Source organism: Epinephelus fuscoguttatus, linkage group LG9 (assembly GCF_011397635.1).
Source record: "Epinephelus fuscoguttatus linkage group LG9, E.fuscoguttatus.final_Chr_v1".
NCBI classification, from domain to species: domain Eukaryota; kingdom Metazoa; phylum Chordata; class Actinopteri; order Perciformes; family Serranidae; genus Epinephelus; species Epinephelus fuscoguttatus.
The window spans coordinates 42966882-42987719 of record NC_064760.1 but is presented as its reverse complement, the minus strand read 5'-3'; the positions used below and the strand labels follow the sequence as shown (position 1 = coordinate 42987719).

General features: G+C 43.0%; 1 protein-coding gene across 1 annotated transcript in view; it reads left to right on the top strand.

The window, feature by feature from the left end:
- LOC125894714 (storkhead-box protein 2-like) overlaps positions 1–20560 on the top strand; it is a 92604-nt gene extending 72044 nt beyond the window's left edge. The window contains exons 4-5 of the mRNA XM_049586303.1: positions 5–1799; positions 9182–20560. Coding sequence (XP_049442260.1) covers positions 5–1799; positions 9182–9386 — 2000 coding nt within the window. The 3' untranslated portion in view covers positions 9387–20560. The remainder of the gene's footprint in view (positions 1–4; positions 1800–9181) is intronic.
- Positions 20561–20838: the final 278 nt, after the last annotated feature.

The following is a 20838-nucleotide window of genomic DNA, read 5'->3' as shown; positions in this document are numbered from 1 at the left end:
GGAGGAAGTGGTACAGGAAGTCGGAAATTTGGTTTGAAGCTGTTCCGCCTGAGCTTTAAGAAGGACAAGGCCAAGCAGCTGGCCACCTTCTCCGCACAGTTCCCCCCTGAGGAGTGGCCGCTCCGTGATGAGGAGGCACCCAGCCAGCTGCCACGCCATGTAGAGATGGAGATCATCCGGAGAATCAACCCTGACCTCACTGTGGAGAACCTCGCCCGGCACACAGCCGTCATGAAGCGCCTCGAAGAAGAGCGCGCTCAGAGGAGTAAAGCGTCATCAGCCAATCAGAGCTCCAGGAGTAGGAGAAGTGGGGGTAGACACAGGAAGCAGTCTCAAACCAAACTCAGCCGCTCACATAGCAAGACGAGGGCGTCCCGCGGTGAGCCAAGTGACAGTTCTCACCTAGAGCTTGCGGACAGGGACTACAGAGCCTACTCATCCTCACTGGCCCGGTCACCGAGGGAACATGCCCTGGCCATGGAGCGGCAACGGGCCCGCCTTCACCTGGCACACAGCAATCCCAACATCCTCGACTCTTCCCACCTGCCTGTGACGCCAGAGTGGGATGTGTCTGGAGAGCTTGCCAAGCGGCGCACAGAAATGCCTTTCCCCGAGCCAAGCCATGGCCCCTCAGCCCACCACTCCAAAGTCCACCGCTCACACTCCCACACCCAGGAGAGGAAGTCCAGAAATGAACGCAGTGACAAGGCCAAGGAACGCTCCAGATCCATGGACAATTCTAAAGGACCTCTTGGAGCGGGTTTGATCGGACCACCTGATTATTATGACGATCGGAGCCGTTACTATACTGACGACGGCACCTTGCGAGCCAATCAGAGCTCTTCTCACTACTCTCGTGCCACGCCCCCCTCAGCTAAGCTGCCTGTGGATTCTCTGGGGTTGGATGGTGGCAGGAGTTTAGAGAAAAGTAAGAGCAGGGACAGTCTGCCAGCATACTCACCCAAACTACTGCCCACCGCCATCCCTCCTGATGATTACTTCCAGTGTGCCGGTTCCTCTGAAGCTGCTCTCACAGCAGCAAACCCGCTGGGAACTCTGGGCAAAAGTAGCCATGATGGATTAAAACTGGGCAGCACTGATAGGCAAACGGACAGACAGACTCCCCATACTCTAGAAAATAAGGAGGACTTGTCAAAGGTGGGACCTAAGGGTGGCAGCTTGCCTCCAATACCCCTCTCTATCCCTGACCCTCCACTACCTAATGGACGACCTCCCCACAGTGCCTCCTCTGGTCAGGAGAAACGTAAGGAGATCTTTAGTAAAGACACACTCTTCAAACCTCCTCCCAGCCTCCCTTTGCCCGGCTACAGCTCCCTGAGAAAACCCCCAGCCCTCACCTCCTCTACTCTGTCCTCGTCCTGCGATGCACTTGATTCCCAGGAGGCCTTTGATGCTCCCAAACCTCTGGTGGCCACACCATCTGCTCCCCCACAGGGGGTTGAACCCACAACCAGTGCTGCAGAGGCCTCCTTTGACTACTACAATGTCTCAGATGACGATGAACTCGAGGAGGGGGGGAGTAAAAGTCGAGGAGAGGATGAAAAAACTGGAGGAGGTGTTGTTGGGATGGGAGGAGGTGGAGCAGGGACCATGCAGTGGCTGTTGGAGAGAGAGAAGGAGAGGGACCTACAGAGGAGGTTTGAAAGAACCCTCACCTTCCCTGGTGCTAAAGAGAACCTTCCAGAGCCCAGTCAGAACCAGCAGTCAGCCCACTCTGCTAGACTGGACAGTATGGACTCCAGCTCTGTCACTGTAGACAGTGGATTCAACTCACCACGGTGAGAACATGATTACACATACTGCATGCATATATACCTGATAGTTTCTGTTCCTGATACATTATGGACACATTCTCATTTACCATTTATTGAATTCAACAGTTTGCATTATGGGGTTGTTAGCAAAAAGTTTTCGGTCCGTCTGAAATAAGACTCATGCCTACGTCTAAAGATAGCATTCAATACAATTTTATGAGTCTGAATCCAGTATCAGATTCCTTATTAAATCTAATTAGGTTTTGCCTTAAACAATTGGTAATATATAATTTTATTAGTAACTTTAACTCAAAGGCTGGGTAAAAATCATTCACTCATTCATTATTCTCGATACAGCAGTTAACTCTATCGTGACCTGTGACAGGATAGTTCTGCTGCTTACTAATTATCATATTCTGTGTCATAACTGGCAGGTACAGTGTCATATGACAGTCATTTTGTATTTATCAGATGCAATATATAATTCATATATGCAATATGCAATTCATGGAATTGTCAGCAGAAAGTAGCCATCGACAATGTCGTCACCATAAGGGGGTTTACTTGATCTGCAATGGTGTTCAGGTGGGTGGAGCACGTCAAGTAGCACCTACACGAATGCCAGGACCAAAGGTTTCCCAGCAGAACATTGCACTGTAACTAGATGATCAATGTTATTAACTTCACCTGTCAGTGGCTTTAATGTTTTGGCTGATCGGTGTGTATCTTTAGAGTGACAGTGATTTTTCTAATACAGCACCAACGTGCCTTTACCATCCCTAGAATGAAGAAACCTTGATTGTGTTCATTGCTGTGATGCTCTCAGCTCAGATACTAAATGTTATTGAAGTCAGCCAAATAGGCCTTTTGTTTTACCAGACACTGGTACAACCTCCACTACTGCTGTCCAGTGTGATCAGGAGAGATGCTCCACCGTGTGCTAGAATTTAACTTAACCATGACCAGGACACAGACATGTTATTTCTCTCATTTGTCTAATAATGAAAATTAGATATTTTTAGATATTTTTTTATAAATTGATTTGCATTTGATCGAGTGAAATAAGTATTTGATCCTTTCGCAAAACAAGACTTGGTACTTGGTGGCAAAACCTGTGTTGGCAATCAGAGGTCAGGTCAGTCTCTTGATGCGGTGAAGTTGTCCTGTCCCCTTAGCAGAGAAACACCCCCAAAGCATAATGCATCCACCTCCATGCTTGACAGTGGGGATGGTGTTCTTGGGGTTATAGTCAGTATTCCTCCTCCTCCAAACACGACGAATTGAGTTGATGCCAAAGAGCTCGATTTTTGTCACATCTGACGACAACATCCTCTCCTAGTCCTTCTCAGAATCATTCACGTGTTCATTGGCAAACTCCAGAATGGCCTGTACATGTGCTTTCTGGAGCAGGGGGACCTAACGGGAGCTGCAGGATTTCAGTCCATTACGGCGTAGTGTGTTACCAATGGTTTTCTTGGTGACTGTGGTTAGTTGCCTTGAGATCATTAACAAGCTCCCATGTAGTTCTGGGCTGTTTGTCTGTGCTCACCGTTCTCATGATAATTGAAACCCCACGTGGCAAGATCTTGCATGGAGCCTCAGACCAAGAAAGACTGACAGTTATTTTATGTTTCTTCCATTTGCGAATAATCGCACCAGCTGTTGTCACCTTCTCACCAAGCTGCCTGGCGATTGCCTTGTAACCCATTCCAGCCTTGTGCAGGTCTATAGTCTTGTCCCTGACGTCTTTGGACAGCTCTTTGGTCTTGGCCATGGTTTTGATTGACTGCTGCTGTGTACAGGTGTCTTTTATAAAGGTAACGCGCTGAGATACGGAGTAGGCTTCTCTCTTAAAGGGAGAGGAGTAATTTGAGTGCCTTGTGGACACATAACTAGTCTGTGGGAGTCAGAAATCTTGCTGGTTGGTAGGGGATCAAATGCTTATTTCACTCGAGCAAATGCAAATCAATTTATAACTTTTTTCCACTGTGTTTTTCTGGATTTTTTAATTGATTATCTGTCTCTCACTGTTAAAATAAACCTACCATTAAAATTATAGACTGATCATTTATTTGTCAGTGGGCAAACTTACATCATCAGGCGATCAAATAATTATTTCCCTTACTGTAAGTGCTTTATAAAGTCCACAGAGAAATGCACACAGTTCCTATTACTGTGCCTCTAAACAAGCCATCAGGATTTCTATGAATTTGTGATGTCACAACTATACAATATAGACATGTTTGCAATAGAAACATTCTAAAAGGGTCCATTTGTATTTCTTGTTGTCATCTTTTGCAGTATATGTGAATGAAATCAGCAGACAGGAAGCCAACATGGACCCAGGCTGTTGCCTAGCAATGTAATTCCAGAGAAACCTTCTATAGACCAAATGACCGTGACATTGCGCTAACAGCAATAATCACTCATAAGCAGCAAACTGACAACTGAATACAATTGCAGAGATATGTAAAATCTGCAAACTTGTTGATTTATGTTTTCATTTTCAGATGTAACTATAACATTTAAAGATATATAGTTAAACACAGTGGTTCAACCCATGTGATGTTTCTGCTGTGCTTATTTCAAGTACTGTGTTGCTTTTCTCACGTTTTTGATAAACCAAATCTACCGGTACAGAAGCTAAACAATGAACTGCTGTGGACGGGGCTGCAGCAAAGGTATTATGGTTACCTTAAGAAAATCCATATCAGTGTGAGTACGCTATATTTGAATATTTGCTCCACTTTACCTTACACACTAACTAATTGAGGCTGCAGTAGACCAGCAACTCTGTGTTTTGCTAAGTAAAATTAACATTTTTGTCAGAGGAGTCGGTGGCCTTGATATAACAGCTTCAGTTACCTGTCGGGGAAGACTGTCAGGTCCCAAGGTAAAGTGGTGAAAATTTTGTAAATATTTATACACTTTATTACTATTATACTTTATTTATTTATACACTTCAGCTTTTTTTTTTTTGGTTTGTTTGTTTTATGGGCTTTGTCTGCTCAGCGCTGTTTGTAATGTATGTGAGGTGAGGATTTTCTACTTTGGAAATCATTGTAAATAAACATTGAGATTGGGTCCATAAGGAGCGTTTCAGACAGAGGGTGATTACAGGTATATTCAGGCAGACCAGTATGAAAAAAAATAATGTGTTCTTTGTACATTAAATATGTTCTAATAGAAACCCAAAATACAAGTATGAACCTGAATATGAGCATAATATGGGACCTTTAAAGGTAAAACATGAGACTCCTGTGGTTGTTACTGTGAGACAGCTGGTCTACAGGTGTGCTGGACTGGACTGTAACTGGGGGAGAAATGAATAATATATTTATCATAATTATAGGTCAGGTTATTGAAGAAAAAGTAGTGATATTATTGACTATGTGTAAAACAAAAGAAAAAAAACTTTTATGTAAGGAGAAGCAGGAATCACAAGCACAAGATGAATTGATCTACGATCCTCACCTCACTATCAGCATACAGAACTTCATATGTCTGTGTTCAACATAGACATATATGGACAAAGTTGGGACAGCGAGTCGGTCAAACATGTCACATCACTGCAACTTAATGTTCTGTTTGTTTGATAAATTGATCTTACAATAATGGGACAAAATAAAGCGTGATACTGTTTAATTAGAATATTAGAAAATGTGACATCTTGTCATCAGTGTGATTTGACTCTCGATTCTTTAATGATGGCATTTTCCATTTTAGGATTTAGACATGATTCAAAGTTCTGTCAGTTTTCCAAGCAAATTAACTGGTAAGCCTAAATTATAGATTTCATATAAATGAAAATTTAAGTGGGAGAATACAGCTCCCAAAATGGACATGAGGTGTGAGCTAGAGAAGACATACAGTATCACTAGCTAATTTTCTACCCAAATGTTACTTCACTTCAGTGTTAATTTTAATAACAACTGGGAATTCAGGTCAAGTCTCGGTCACTTACTGAAAATTGTAGTTGGTTTAAAGGCACGTTCTGGTCCATTTTAGTTTTGTGGGACTGATTGTTAGTTTTAGTCAGTGTTTTTGTCATCATTTTCTCTGACAGTTTTATAGTGTAATGGATTTTGCTGAATGTTATTTCTCCTGTCTGTAAAAGTTCCAGTGAGAAGTATGCATACCTTAAACTGTTAAGTCATTTAGGCTCAGAATGTGTCACTGACTTACTGTTTTTCCATATCATACTATTATAAATGCCTCAAGCTATTTATATTACTGGTCTTATTGAAGACCTTCCTTTAGATGTTTCAGACCAAATCTGACCAACAGTGACTTTGCTGCGTTCAGCTTTGGTCCGAGCAGGAAACACACTTCTATCCATCCAGCTAAATTCAGCATTATGTTTTACTCACTATAACCAGTCCCCACAGCCTATCTGTCCCACTATAACCAGTCCCCACAGCCTATCTGTCCCACTATAACCAGTCCCCACAGCCTCTCTGTCACAGCCTATCTGTCCCACTATAACCAGTCCCCACAGCCTATCTGTCCCACTATAACCAGTCCCCTCAGCCTCTCTGTCCCAGTATAGTGAAATGACCCAGAAGTATGTAAGGCGTAGCCATAATAAGAGCTGTTTCACATTCCCTTATTATTTAGGAAAGGTGTTTCATTTATAATCTCCTTTAGCAAAGGATATACTGGACCATCCCTTACTATGGAAAGGAGATAATGCCAACCCACAATTCCTTGCATTTAAAGCAGTGCACCAGTTGGTTGTTATGTGTGGATGTTTTTTGTGATCAGGCAACAACCTAAAAGCACAATCAGGTCAACATGACAGGTGTTTACTAAGCTGTGAGCTGGTTCTTAAAGGAGCTATATGTAAGAAATCTAAAGCAAATAGTCATAAAATCCTCCTAATATGTCACAGAGACGGTCCGCAAATCATGTTTATGTTTTGAATTTGTGTTTTGGCCTGTTGCGCCACCCACCGCCATCTACCAGTCACGCAGTCAGTAGAGTCTCAGCATCAGTTACAGTTACGACTGAGCTACAGCAGCACGGCAAGCAGCATTAGCAGTGTCCCAGTACATAGCATTAGCAGCCGGCTCCTCCTCAGCTGTATCCCAGCAGCAGCGTTAGCAGTGTCCCAGTACATAGCATGAGCAGCTGGCTCCTCCTCAGCTGTATCCCAGCAGCAGCATTAGCAGTGTCCCGGTACATAGCATTAGCAGCTGGCTCCTCCTCAGCTGTATCCCAGCAGCAGCATTAGCAGTGTCCCAGTACATAGCATTAGCAGCTGGCTCCTCCTCAGCTGTATCCCAGCAGCAGCATTAGCAGTGTCCCGGTACATAGCATTAGCAGCTGGCTCCTCCTCAGCTGTATCCCAGCAGCAGCATTAGCAGTGTCCCAGTACATAGCATTAGCAGCTGGCTCCTCCTCAGCTGTATCCCAGCAGCAGCATTAGCAGTGTCCCAGTACATAGCATTAGCAGCTGGCTCCTCCTCAGCTGTATCCCAGCAGCAGCATTAGCAGTGTCCCAGTACATAGCATTAGCAGCTGGCTCCTCCTCAGCTGTATCCCAGCAGCAGCATTAGCAGTGTCCCAGTACATAGCATTAGCAGTCTCCTCAGCTGTATCCCGGCAGCAGTGTTAGCAGCAGAGAAGCCGGACTTGCTCGAACGGTCCGCTGGAAAACTGAAGATCAGGGCGCCAGCGGCCTGCCCGGCAGCTGCCAGCGTGGCAAAAATCAGCCAGCGTGCGCAGTCCAGCAAGTCTGTAGGGGAGGCCACATTCTTACATACAGCGCCTTTGAGTTATTATTAGTATAGTCAGTATATGCTAATGATCAGATCAAGGGTCATTCTCCTATCTGAATGTAGCCTAAACATTTTTCAAAAGCATGTTTTATATCTCTATAACTTCTTATATGCTCATTCTGTTATTATTCTTTATAGATTTAATATTAACTATTTACTATTTTTTTAATGCCTCTCAGTGAAAGTAGCTTATTTCATATGACTGTACGTCTGTAAATCTTAATGTACAAGCTCATAATCAGTGTCTTAACCATAAATGTTTAATTCAACACAGTGCAATACTTTGATAAAAAGTAGTTAAGTAAAAGTAAATTTACAGGTTTTGCAAATACTCAAAAAAGAAAAAGTACACAAAATAATGACTCTGTTACAGTAAAAAGAGTGAATGTAATTCGTTACCACCCCTATTGTTAACTAGTAGTTTTTCCCCAAGCTGCTGTGCTACAGTAATAAACTTTCTTATTTTATAATCATGGTTGACAAATACAACATAACATTTTTGAAGCAGGGATGTATGAGGTACTTATCTATAGTCAGTGTGTTACCTGTAGGTAATGTCGGTCAGCATGCCCCCACTTTGGAGAAGCAGGAAGGAGTCCAACATAGAAGCAAAGCAATGTACTGCTCTGGATGAGTCAGCGACAAAATGTATTGTAGCTGCCAAAAAAATCAATATCAGTTTAAGTGTGTGCTACATTTAGAAGCTTTTCCCTGCTTTACTTTAATGTCAGACAGTGATTTCCCACGGATAACTGAAGCTGTTATAGCTCTCTCTTTAAAGCCGGACTTCATTGAGAAAAACAGTGATTTAACATTGCTGCACACAGGAGCCTCTGGACAACCGCTGCGTCAATCAGTTAGTTAGTTTGTGTTATTGTGTGACTTTGGCGTTTCAAAAGGTAAATTCAGATTCACCAAAGTCACACAACAACACAAACTAACTAACTGACTGAGGCAGCAGTACACCAGGAGCTCTAGTATTGAGCAATGTTAAATTACTGTTTTTCTCAATGGAGTCTGGTGACTTTGACAAAAGCGTAGATGGGGAACTGAAGACATTAACAGCTTTCTTGTCAAAACAGGCTGTCTGATTGAAAGGTAAAGCAGTGAAAATACTTTCAATATAGTGTACACTTAAACTGTTAAATATTTTTTCTAGGTTGGACTTTTTTTAGGGGGCTAAAATTTGTTTTGCTGACATCTCCACAGTAGTATATTGCTTAGCTTCTGTTGTGGTGCTCCAGCCTGCTTCTCCAAACTATGTATGTGGTGACTGATATCTAGTGTATGTAATATACTGTCTATGGATAATTACCTCATACAACCCCACTTCAAAAAATCCAAGCGATCCCTTTAATGTGAACACACTTACATAATTTTTAGACATAATCAGGCAGGTTTTTTTGTTCATTCTTTATATGAATGTATGGACAAAGTTGGGACAGCGAATGAATTTATATACAGCTGGTCATTCAGTGCATATTCCTCTGTGACATGATGATGAACCAAAACCTGTACAAGAAAGTACAAAAATATTTAGTCTTGTTGTCTGTTGGAAGCTTCAAGCACCTCATCTGAAGTTGTGGTTGTTATGGTTTTTCATTGTGTATCACTGTCTTTCTGCAGAACAAGGGAGAGCCTAGCGTCAAACACTTCTTCCATAGTGGAGAGTAACCGTCGGCAGAACCTGGCACTGAGCCCCGGCCACCTCGGCATCACTACAGGCAACGGCCCCCCCTTCTCCTTCCGCACCATCCCAGAACCTGCCGGCACCCAACCAGAGAAACTCCAGAAGCCCAGCGCTTGCCTTGCGTCAATCACCAGCGTTTAGGGGCAGAACTAAGGGCTGGGTGGAGCGCCGAGAGCCAATGGAAAGAGGCCAGAAAATAAAAGTCCCACCCCTAAGGACTGTTACATCTTTAGACTGACTGAATCAGTGGAGCTGCCACAGGCCCACTGTGGAACTATAGCTATTAACACACACACACACACACACACACACACACACACACACACTTGGACAGATACAAACAGCGAAATTTAGACTACCAGGAAACTGCTCTCTCTCACACATACACACACATATACACACCAGGCCACTGGGCAGACTCTGACCATGTCATTCTACAGCCTCTAGTTTACACACTGCTGTTGTGTTGTTTCACTTTCACGTGGGTTCTAGTGTGTGTGCAGTGTGTGTGCAGTGTGTGTGTGTGTGTGTGTGCGTGCGTGCGTGCGTGCGTGCGTGTGTGTGTGTGTGCGTGTGTGTGTGTGTGTGTATGGGTGGGTGTATGTTTGTATAATCTGTAATCTCAGGTCATGTTATTTCCACTCCCATTCCAGCTGCTCCAGATCAGCGCATCTCCCTCTGGTGGTGTCTCCTGGTATTACACACTGAAGAGATGCAGCTCTGCTGACTACTGTTACTGATGGTACACACACTCTCACTGATCCAGCTCCTACTCACTTTGTCTCTGTTAGTGTCTCTGTTCTAAATTCACCACAGGCAGACTAGTTGTAAGGTGCAGTGCCACAAGAAGTGACTATGATAATTAATACCCTTGACCATCACTCCAAAATGCATCAACAATGTGAGGGGGTCAGACAGTCGAATGAGTGACCTGTAAGCAGGACTGTTTCACTGTAACACTCTCTGTAGAATGAAGCTGAGCAGTTGTTGTATCTGTTGGATGCCATGATGCCCATTTAAAAATGCCTTAACACTTTAGCTCCAGAGGTGATGACAGAGGTTTTTAATTACAGACTGTTAAGGCTGTCATGGTGACAGATCTTCTCCCACTTTTTCCTCTCTGTTTTTTGTTACCCCTCATGTCCACTAGATCTAACTGCGTCATGTTTCAGCGCTCTGGCATTCCAGCCAGTGCACCACTGTCCACTGGAGACATGCTCTTTTCTCCGCTCCGCTATCATAACAGACCGAAACAGTACACTGGCCCTGAGAGCTCAACGCACTGCAAATGATGAAAACATAGGACAGTTCTTAGGGCCACCCTAGATAAGACTTTATTGATCCCTGAGGGGAAATTCTCATGGTACAGCAGTACAGAGACAGGCTGACAAGTTAAAGCAGTGGTTCCCAACTGGTGGGTAGCGGGTTCATTTTGAATGGACCGCAAGTGACTCACGAATGTGTCAAGTTTATAAAAATAAAAAAAAAGAAGAAGAAGAAAAAAAAATCTTTATTTTGAAGTACAGTGAATTTGAAGTGAATGTTTCCTTCTGTAGAGTGAGTGAATGACAGCTACTTAACAAAGACAGCAAACTAGCTGGACAACATGGACAAACGCAAGTACGATGCTGAATATATCCATCTCTGTGGACCTTGACGTAATGACTAAGGAGAAATCTGGATCCCGCTGCTGGACCAGTCGGGAACCACTGGATTGGAGAACAGATTAACAGAAAACTATTGAAAAATATAAAACATAAGGTATTAAAAAAAATTAGAGAGGTGACTTTAAAAAGGAATATACAGTATATACATACCTTACACAATATAATTGAATTTATATATACAGTGTATAAACATCTATATTTATTAACAGTTGACATGAAATTACTTTACTTGCCTTCTTAGTGTTTTGGTACATATAGGTACATAACACTCCGCAAGTGTTACTTGAATAAGTAAACATGGACTAACAGGACCAGACTGGCTGACCCATATGCTCTCACTCGGTGGATGGATGACTTGACATGATTGCCGAAAGTGGGATGGTCAGCTTTGTGGTTGATTACCGTGCCAATCTTACATAGGAGGATGACCCTTGAATGGTTTCATTTGATTTGTTTTGTTATTGAAGCTAATGTTAGCAAATGTGCAAAAAAGGTACCCTTACAGAGAAATCCAATATTACTCTTAATACCTCCCCAATTTCTGATGAGGTGGACATGATAACCCCTAATGCATTACATTATTCATACTTTTTCCCTAACCTGATATGAAGTGTGCGCTGCACATGTGAGCATTTTTAATGATGGCCTTCATCCAGTTCTTTAGTCATATCACTTTTAACATAGTTGTCTTCATTTTTGTTGATGGGCAGTGGCAGCTGGTATGCGATGAAATTTAAGTTTCGAGCCATGACTCCTACTATTCTGGCTCCCAATAACACAACAAGACAACATTTTAAGACTCCTATGTAGCCTACAGCCCTGTGGTGGTGAATCACGTTTTGCCTCCATCTAACAAACTGACTTCATTGTGACGCCAGCCCTAAAAGGCTCTATAGCTAACCTGTTTGCTTATGGAGTCACTTCACAGTGGTGTTCAAATAGAAGCTGTTGAGATCCTGCATATGAAGTCACAACCTGTAACAGCCGCCATACCAGTAAGCAGAAACCGTTTTTTTTTTTCTGTCCTGATAGCATGTAAATGTATTCATACTGACTGCTGGGGGAGCTAATCTCACATGACATAATATTTCCACTATGCCAGTCACAATACTAAACCCACAGTTCAATAAACATACGATTTATGGATATAAGTGATTAATAGCAGTGTGGTGGTGGAGATGCTGCATAGGAAGGGACTATTGTTGTGGTTACACTTTGCAGTGATTATGTTGATAATCACTGCAGTGGCTTTCATTCTTCTAAAAGATAACTGTAGACATGAAACAGATCATGTTTATGGTTTAAAATGCCCAGTTTGGGGGACACAGTCTCAGTAAAAAGCAGCTGCTTTTTCATGGCACTATCCGCAGTGAAAGCATAGTAATGACTTGCTAAAATACAACCAGTTTGTTGATTGTTGGTCTCTAACAGTGGCCTGCAGCTTGGCAGGTGTCTCGCCTAGATGACACACAATCCACCATTCCCTCCACCTCCTGATTAGTCAGATCATACACCACATCACATTAGAAACTTTGATATGATACATATGAAACGTGCAAATGTAATGTATTTGAGGTTTGCAGAAACATACAATGTCAACATTTTTTTCTGGTGACTGAACTGTCTGTTTTAAAGCCTATTTAACACTGCTTGTTTGAGGTGAGAATATTGCTCTGTTATGCCGCTTTGCCGTTCTGTATATACGGTACAATCGGAGAATGGAGGAACAGAGTTGTCTCTCCTTTAAAGCCTAGTTCACATTACACGATTTTCACTGCGATGTTGACGTCGCAGAGGATCTTGAGAGCCACCTTGGGTCGGAGGTGAGTCGGCAGATAGACTGCCCTCATGTGTGAACAACCCTCCAAGCCAGTCGCCCCCTCATCTGAGACTGGGACTGGATATCTGGCATGCTAGAAAACTGGAGAGGTGTGACACGACTGACAAAGAGCATCCACCAATGAGAGGCGGGATACGTCCCACGTCAGCACGCAGGAGGACGGAATAAATGTGAGAACAAGCCGGCAAGCAACAGCAACAATAGCGGCATCCAGAGGATCACGTAGTGCCCGTTGTGTTTGGACCCAGGCTCTGGCGGCACATCTGATTCATTTATTTTTACTTCCACGCAATGTAAATAACCCACCTTTAGCCAGATAGCGCAGGGTCAAGGACAGACATTCTCTAGGGGATATAGCAAGCCTAAATCTGATGTCTTTCCTTGCGATGTACGGCTCTACCAGCCCCAGCAAGAAATCAAAGTCCTCCGCTGTCATCCGTAGCAACCCGTTCGATCATTCAGCTATGAAAGGTACAATAATCTGTCAGAATACATGCATAGACCAAATCTCCTTCTTCTTATCCTGTTTGTTCTCAGCGCAGAGCAGGGCACAAACGACCTGCAGAGCTCCGAGCTATTGGACATCCATGTTGACAAGTAGCGCTGGGGAGCTATCCTGTTTTGGTCACGTGTGACAAAACGTAGTTTGGTGGCGTCACCGCGTTATCTGGGGCTCTGTCTGCCAGGGGCTCGGTAGTGAAATCTTGTGGTGTGCACACACAGGCCGTAATGCAGTTGGCGAGACTCCCGATGACAGAAACACACGTCGCCAGAGATGAACACTTAAAAGATCTCCGTGACTCAAGATTGGTCAGCCAGTCGTGTAATGTGAACAAGGCTTAAGTCACCATGGGAGGTAGTGACAGTGCCGAAACAGTGTCTGTATAAACAGGACAGCCGGCAGAACGGTATCATGGGTAGGACTGGTGTGACATTTTGACGACATGTTACACATGCAACCTGACGCAGAAGACTTAAAAAGCAGCTAATACCAGTTAGTGGGTAACTTAAAGAAGGAGAATAGCGGCTGTAAGTTGGGGAAGCAATGAGATTTAGGAGCTCCTTACCCTCTGAGCAGAGGACGCGATCAGCCGCTATACAACAGGGATGGTAAATTATTGTTATTGACATGTTAATGTCATTGTAATTGTTTAGAAAGTGCTGACGATGTGTATGTTATATGTCACATTAGAGGCTGACGTGTTAAATGTCACGCCTGTCACGCCTGTTGATTCCATGATGTGGGATGCTGTCTATAATCACACACTGAAGTGGAATGATGCTGCAGTCGTTCTGTGTAAAAGTGCAAAAGCGGTATAAAGAAGGGACTCACAGAGGCTCCATAGCGCCATCTCTGTGTTAAAGGGCTTAAGCCATGCTCTGATCATATAAAGCCAGTAGCCTGTTGTAATGTTAGCCACTAAAGCTCACTAAGAGAGCTTGTTGTGTGATGGACCCATAGTGATATATACAAAAGGTGGAGACATCAGCAGGCTCTAGTGATATTCATGATTTATTTTTACTACCTTAGCAAACTATGGTCAATGATGAGCTAAGGTTACATGTAGATACACACACATTCGAGCACCCTAACCCTAACCCTTAATGACTAATTCATGGAAAAACTGTGGATTAGCCATGGCTGCTTATGGATCTGCTGATTTGCTTCTGTCCCTCAGTATGGCACTCAGCACAATGTTGCAATGTGACAGCATGACTTCAGTAAAACTTACTGACACAGAGAGCACACAGAAATTGAGAAACTCATTGGTTTTGTTTTTAGATGGACAGTTTTTTCTATTTAATTCTTATAAACTTTTTCAGATGAAATGAGAGGAGGATGGGGAGTGGGTGGAGAGAAAAAAAACAGCCTGTTTTCCTTCCCAAGTCATCAAACACTGACACATTGTAACATCCTCTGCATGTGATACTGAAGCCAAATGCAACATTAAGCATCTTTATTCAAAGCACCAGGCTTTCGAGTAACTCTTATGTAAACCTACCCGTGGCAATAGAGAATAGGATTGTGACATGAGCAGTAATGAGCAGCACACACTGTGTGAGATTTTAGGACATGGAACCAACAGTAGAGACTGAGGACTAGTAGGCGATGCGGTTGAGTTTATATCTTATCCTGCTTGAAAAGATGGTGGAATGGTGAACATTTGCTGCATTATCAACTACCATAACCGTTCTCATGACTGGAGTGGGAAACAGATCGCTAATGGAGTGCAATATTTCAGCCTTCTAGCTAGCACTGGACATTGTGCGCGCTCCACTTGACCGCTGGAGCTGAGGATCACATGTGGCTTGAGCAGAGGTTCATTAAGGAGTTCAAGCCTAAGACATGAATATCATTTGCATGAATGTAAAATTAATGACAAAAAATACAATCACAGTAGCCTCCACATTTACACCTAACATTAATCACCACAATGGAAGTAAGTCTGAAACAGTGCAGAAAGAACAGCAGCAACAACAGCAGTGACACCATCAGAGCCACTGCCACCTTGGCTGGAAATCACACGTAGTAACAAACTTAGTGTTAACCAAAATGTAGCCAAAGTGAAAGAAAAGCTGTAATGACAAGAAGTGATGCAGTGTTGGCCTTGGAAGAAAATGCTGTTAGTGATGACACAGAGAGGTGTGTGTGGTGAGTAGCAATTTGGTTACCTACCTTTGTGCAAATGACGATTTTCTGGTCGTTGACTCTTAAAACCTGCAGGTCCTGCACCATGTATATTTCAGCTGAAGGTGAGCCTGAAAATATTTATAATGTCAGAGCTGCTCAAATGTGTAATAGCTTACACCACAACTGAGGTAGGAAAACTTGTACAGAAATGTTACATTCAGTAGCTTGTTGAGATCACCGGATTGCTCCTTGGGTTCGTACGAATCGAGGCTGTTTGTTTCCTTTCATTTTTCAGAGTAGTACTCCTTGGCTTCCTTGTTCATCTTCTCTTGGAAGGGAATGACGGGTCTATCCTTGTTTTTGGTCTACAATAAAGAAGCATGTCTTAAAATAGGGCTGCTCCTACCCAAAATGCAATGCGCTATGACGTCGTTGCCTGTTCTCTGTACTTGACACTGAGAGCAGCTGATGTAGTGTAACGAGCGACGGAGATCACGTAGGGTGGGAGGGAGGGTAGATAGATGGGTCAAACAAAACAAAACCTTCACCCAGGAAGAGTTTTGTCCTGTGTGAAACCAAAAGTCAACATTGTTTTCATGCAACAATAAATGTCATCCACTGACGTCACTCATGAGATGAATTAACATGACATCAGAGTATGTTACGTAACAAACATACTTATTTTCACCCAAAACATCATCTTTTTTTAAACCTAACCAAGAAGTTTTATTGCCTAAACCCAACTATGACCATTTCACGTTACAATGCTTCAGCTTTGTCTCGTATAGAAACCCTATAAGGTGCCCTGTGCATTGCTATGAGACGCCAAGGCGCGTTACAAAGCTTCAGTATTTGGTGACCTTGGAATGGGAACGGGTTGGAATAAAGATAAATACGCAGAAAATGTAAACAAAATAAACAACATTAAACACAAAGCACCTTCATTTCAGTACACACTTGAAGCCAAATCAAACAGTAAATGTGTGAATGTCAGACTGCTTGAAGGCGTGATGCAGCTGTATCCAGCGGACATGAGAGGTTACAGTCATAACCCTGTTGAGTTTCACATCTAGGCTGTGAAAAGTGAGTAGCTGACTTCCTCGAAGAGTTGGGAATGTTTTTTACCAGCAAATATCACTGACCGTTTTCAGTGGATGGGAAGTGAATTTGAAATGAATTGTCTAAATCCTGGCATCAGAGAAAGTAGATGCTGCCGCATGTTAAAGGCCAGCGCAGGGTGTACAGGTGTACGTTTATCAAAAGCAGCTGTACTGGCACCTAAAGTGGCTGAGCGTCCAACAGAGACTATGAGATACGAGGTGGATTCAGAAAACTCAACCAGGCCAGTGTTATACACAAAAAGCAGGGATGTGACTTTTTTTATTTCAGTATTGTTTTTATTCATACACAGCTAAACCATTCATTAACATTTCTATCAAGTTCATGACTACTTTTTTTCCAACCAGTCTGAATCAGATCCCTGAGCCACTCTCACTCCTGGTGCTAAGATGTATTATGGTCAGTGACGGTCATGATAATTGTCATAATAAAAAGGGTGATGAGAGAGCTGAAGTATAATAAATGATTGCTTAAACTTGTATAATAGGTTTCACCTGTATACATTTGACAACGGCCATTTAGTCCCTTCTATGAAGCATATGGGGAAACACGACTGGGATTTCACAGTGATAGGACAGACTGACAGGGCGACCACTGACTATGGCACAGGGAGATTCCACGTGTTGGTCTCATTGTAACTAGACCTGAGCTGAGTTGGATCTACCTTTCTCGAAAAAAATCCTGCAGTCCTATAGGTCAATCATTTCCCATCCTCCTATAGGCTCAGGGAGCTGTCAGTCAACCCAGTGTTGTCGTCCTATAGGCTCCTCCACAACTACCTCCACAGCAGCAAAAACACAGCCCGTCCTTTCTACTATCACACTGTCATCAGCCTCTAGCCTGTGAATGTCTGCACACTTACACACACACACACACACACACACACACACACACACACACACATACACATACATATATACTCTAACACACTACACATCAAAGTGCTGGACTCCCTATTGTATCCCTTTCTTCACTAACAAGGTTTTTTCTAATGGTACATGATAGCATTGTCGGTCATCTGCCAACCCACCACACAAACACACACACAGTGTCCTTCTACTACTACTACTCCTCCTTAATACAGCCTCTAGTGGTACATGACTTCCTCTGCAGAATGAACCTCTGTCCTGATCCAGGAAGGGACTTCAGATAGTGTTGGCCTTTTCACCAATAAGACATGTAACACAATACCCTGACATACAGCAATGCAAGCAAACCCACTGTGATGATCAGATTCAGTAAGGATATGCACAATGTAAGACTCCAGATATACTCCAAAGCCAGTTCCTCATGACCATACATTTTGGTCAGTGTGCTGTCGCCCACACAAATGTCTGCATGGATGCCAGCAGACATGAGCTGCAGATGGATTCTCATAGCTATGTGTAAAGTGCAAATTAGCCTTAAGGGGTTCAGTATGCTTAAAATAAACTAGTTCATAGAGTATAACATGTCATCTGACTATGGCGTCCAACTGATTAGACATTTTTTCAGTTTGTTTTGAGTATACTGACCCTTTAAGTGTGCCTCAGCAAAAGATACAAGTGTCCCTGCTTTTAGTTAGAGTGATGACGTATCAGAATACTTGTCACTCTCACTTAGTTAACTTAACTTGCCCGCTTTATGGTAGGACCTGTTGTTTTGTTTTGTTTTTATTCTATTTATTTTCATAGATTTCCTCATGTTTGCTCAATGTGAGGTGCTCAGTTCCTTATGCCCTGCAGTCCTTGTCGCAGCTAACTATACTGGATGTCTGGGCAACTATGTCATTAGTGTAGCAACGAGGACAAGAACCCTCACTGGCTTCCCAGCTTCAAACACATTGTGTTTGTAGGATCAAACTCCTGAATGGTAGACTGGATCTCTAAGGGCCTTTTCACACCTGAAAGTCTGAACTACGGTTCGCATTGAGTTTTGGTTTAAGATTGCCGTTATACGAACACACTAAAGAACCATACGTAGCATAGCAATGTCACGTCTCCCTATACTTGACACTGATTGATTAATAGACAAGCTCTCCCATCCTCTCATATCCCCTCTCTGTCATCCTCTCAGAAAATAATAGAAAAGTATCAGAGTTTTTGTGACTTTTTTCCAACTGACTCTTTATAAAGTCATCTCCTTCTGTGCCCATGTTCTGCCGCGGCTCATTTTGTTATGTTGCATGGTTCATGGACAATCTAAAACCTACACTGTACATCAACAACTTAACTGGTAATTTCTCCTCTGCTTCAATCGCCAACACCTCTCTGCTCCGAGTGCAGCCACCGTCACTCTCTCTGTCATTCAACCACACACACTCACACAAACACACACTACAAACAAACACTACGCTATTCTTATCACTTGACGATAGGTGAACCATGGTTTAGTCTGATCTGGATCAAGACCGCCTCTTTCTGTTGGACCAAGATTTGGCTGTTTGGTCTGTTCTGTGATCGGGAAAGTTTTACACCTATTATTTCAGTTCAGATCAAACTGAAAAGTCCAGACCAAACAAGATAGGTGTGACAGGGCCCTAACTCATCCCCAGCGTGTGCTCAGAACAAATGTAACAAACACTTCTCATATGAAAATTCCTTTGATCCCATTAAAGAACAAGTCAAATGTCTCTGTGTATGACGTAAGAAGTATTATCCATACCACTGGAGTAGGATTCTACTCCCTTATAGACTGTTGGGTCTTAGTTCTCATTTGACCACTACATTCAGTCCTACTCTGCATCTTGCCACTACTCAAGGGTACAACCTAATGTCTTACCACTGCAATAAAAGGTTGAGTATGCTTTGCATCAAACTACTTACACTAGAGTTTCACCTTCTTTTCCCTTTGTACCCGGATACTGGTTTATATTCTTTCCCCAGTGGACTGATATTTCTGTTCTACAAATATGGCCACTATTCCATCAATACTTAACAATTCTAATCTCTGTGTTACAATTTAAAGAGATTTACAGTTTGTTTCATTGCTGTTCTTGGGTCTTAGTCCCTGGGGTGCCTGAAAAAAAGGTCCAAGGGGGACTGAAACCCTTGGGGGTGCTGCCAATAATTCAGATTCTAACCTTTGTTCTCCAAGCATCTAGGATTGTAGCCCATAGCCTACAATGTCAGCAGGGTTCTAGGGCAATATTCGAGGAGTATTATGTATTTGTCATAGGGTTCTTGTCTCTGCTCTATCCCAACAGAAGGGTTCCAGTCCATTACAGAGCACACAGTAGGCTTTGGTCTTTACTATACAATTGCTCTAGGTTTCTAGTAAAAGTTAAACCTCTACAGAAGGGTCTGTAGTACCAGTTGTACCCACGTAGTTGGGCTTTATTTCCTATGACTACAGAAAGACACTCAGAGGGGGAGGGATAAGTCCAGATTCTGTTAGTCAAGATCTAGTCTCTGTTCCACCATTACCATTTAGAGAGGTGTCCTGTTCCTACAAATACAGTCGTTTCAGACCCTGTTGTGCCACTAATTTTGGGTTTACCACTATAGGTTGACTTCCTGTCCCTACAGTGAAGTTTAATCTCTAATGTACCACAGTTTTGGGGTTTTTAGCTCCTGTTCTACAGCCACAGTGGGGTTCTTGTCCCTGTTCGACCAGTAACAGAGGGCTGTTGTCCCCTGCATGGTGGAGGTCATGGGTTCCGTCCTTCATGTCTGATGATTGCACTGCCCCCTACCTGATTCCTCCCTGCTACTGTCTGGCCCAGTGGCCCACCATCACCCCCTAGCCCCCTCCAGCCACAGCCCTGTAACCTTCCATCCCTTTTCTACACTGACAGTCCATGAAATGTCTTCCCTTAACATCGGTGGTGGTTTATAAAAATGGAGGTTCAACAATAACATTGTTTCTAATGGTGACGGTATGTCATACCTGTAAATGATGTTTATCTGTCATGCCTAGTCAAATAATTTAAACAATAAAAAGAGGGATTTTTTAAATGTCTATAATATCTGAAAGTCCCTTTGATGTGTAGTAATGGTGTTACCGTTGTTGTAGTGTATGTGATACCCTATTGGGATTGTGTTACTTTTTAAGATAATAAAATAACAATGTTTGGTTATATCACTGTTGTGTGTTTTAATGTGGTCAACATTACTACCTTATGAGAACACAATACAGCAGGAATTGGAGCCCAGTTTGAAAAAGGAGTCTAAAGATGGACAGCAGAACAGGGCTATGGCGGGAGAGAACTTAGGACCCTGTGTGTTTGCTCAGTGTGCAGCTGGTCTTGTGAGCGCAGTATTCCAAGAACACCTTGAAGGAGCTTCTTCGTATTCTGCACAAACCTGGACTCAACAATGACCTGATTAGATATTTGGTGGTTGAAGGTCAAATTCA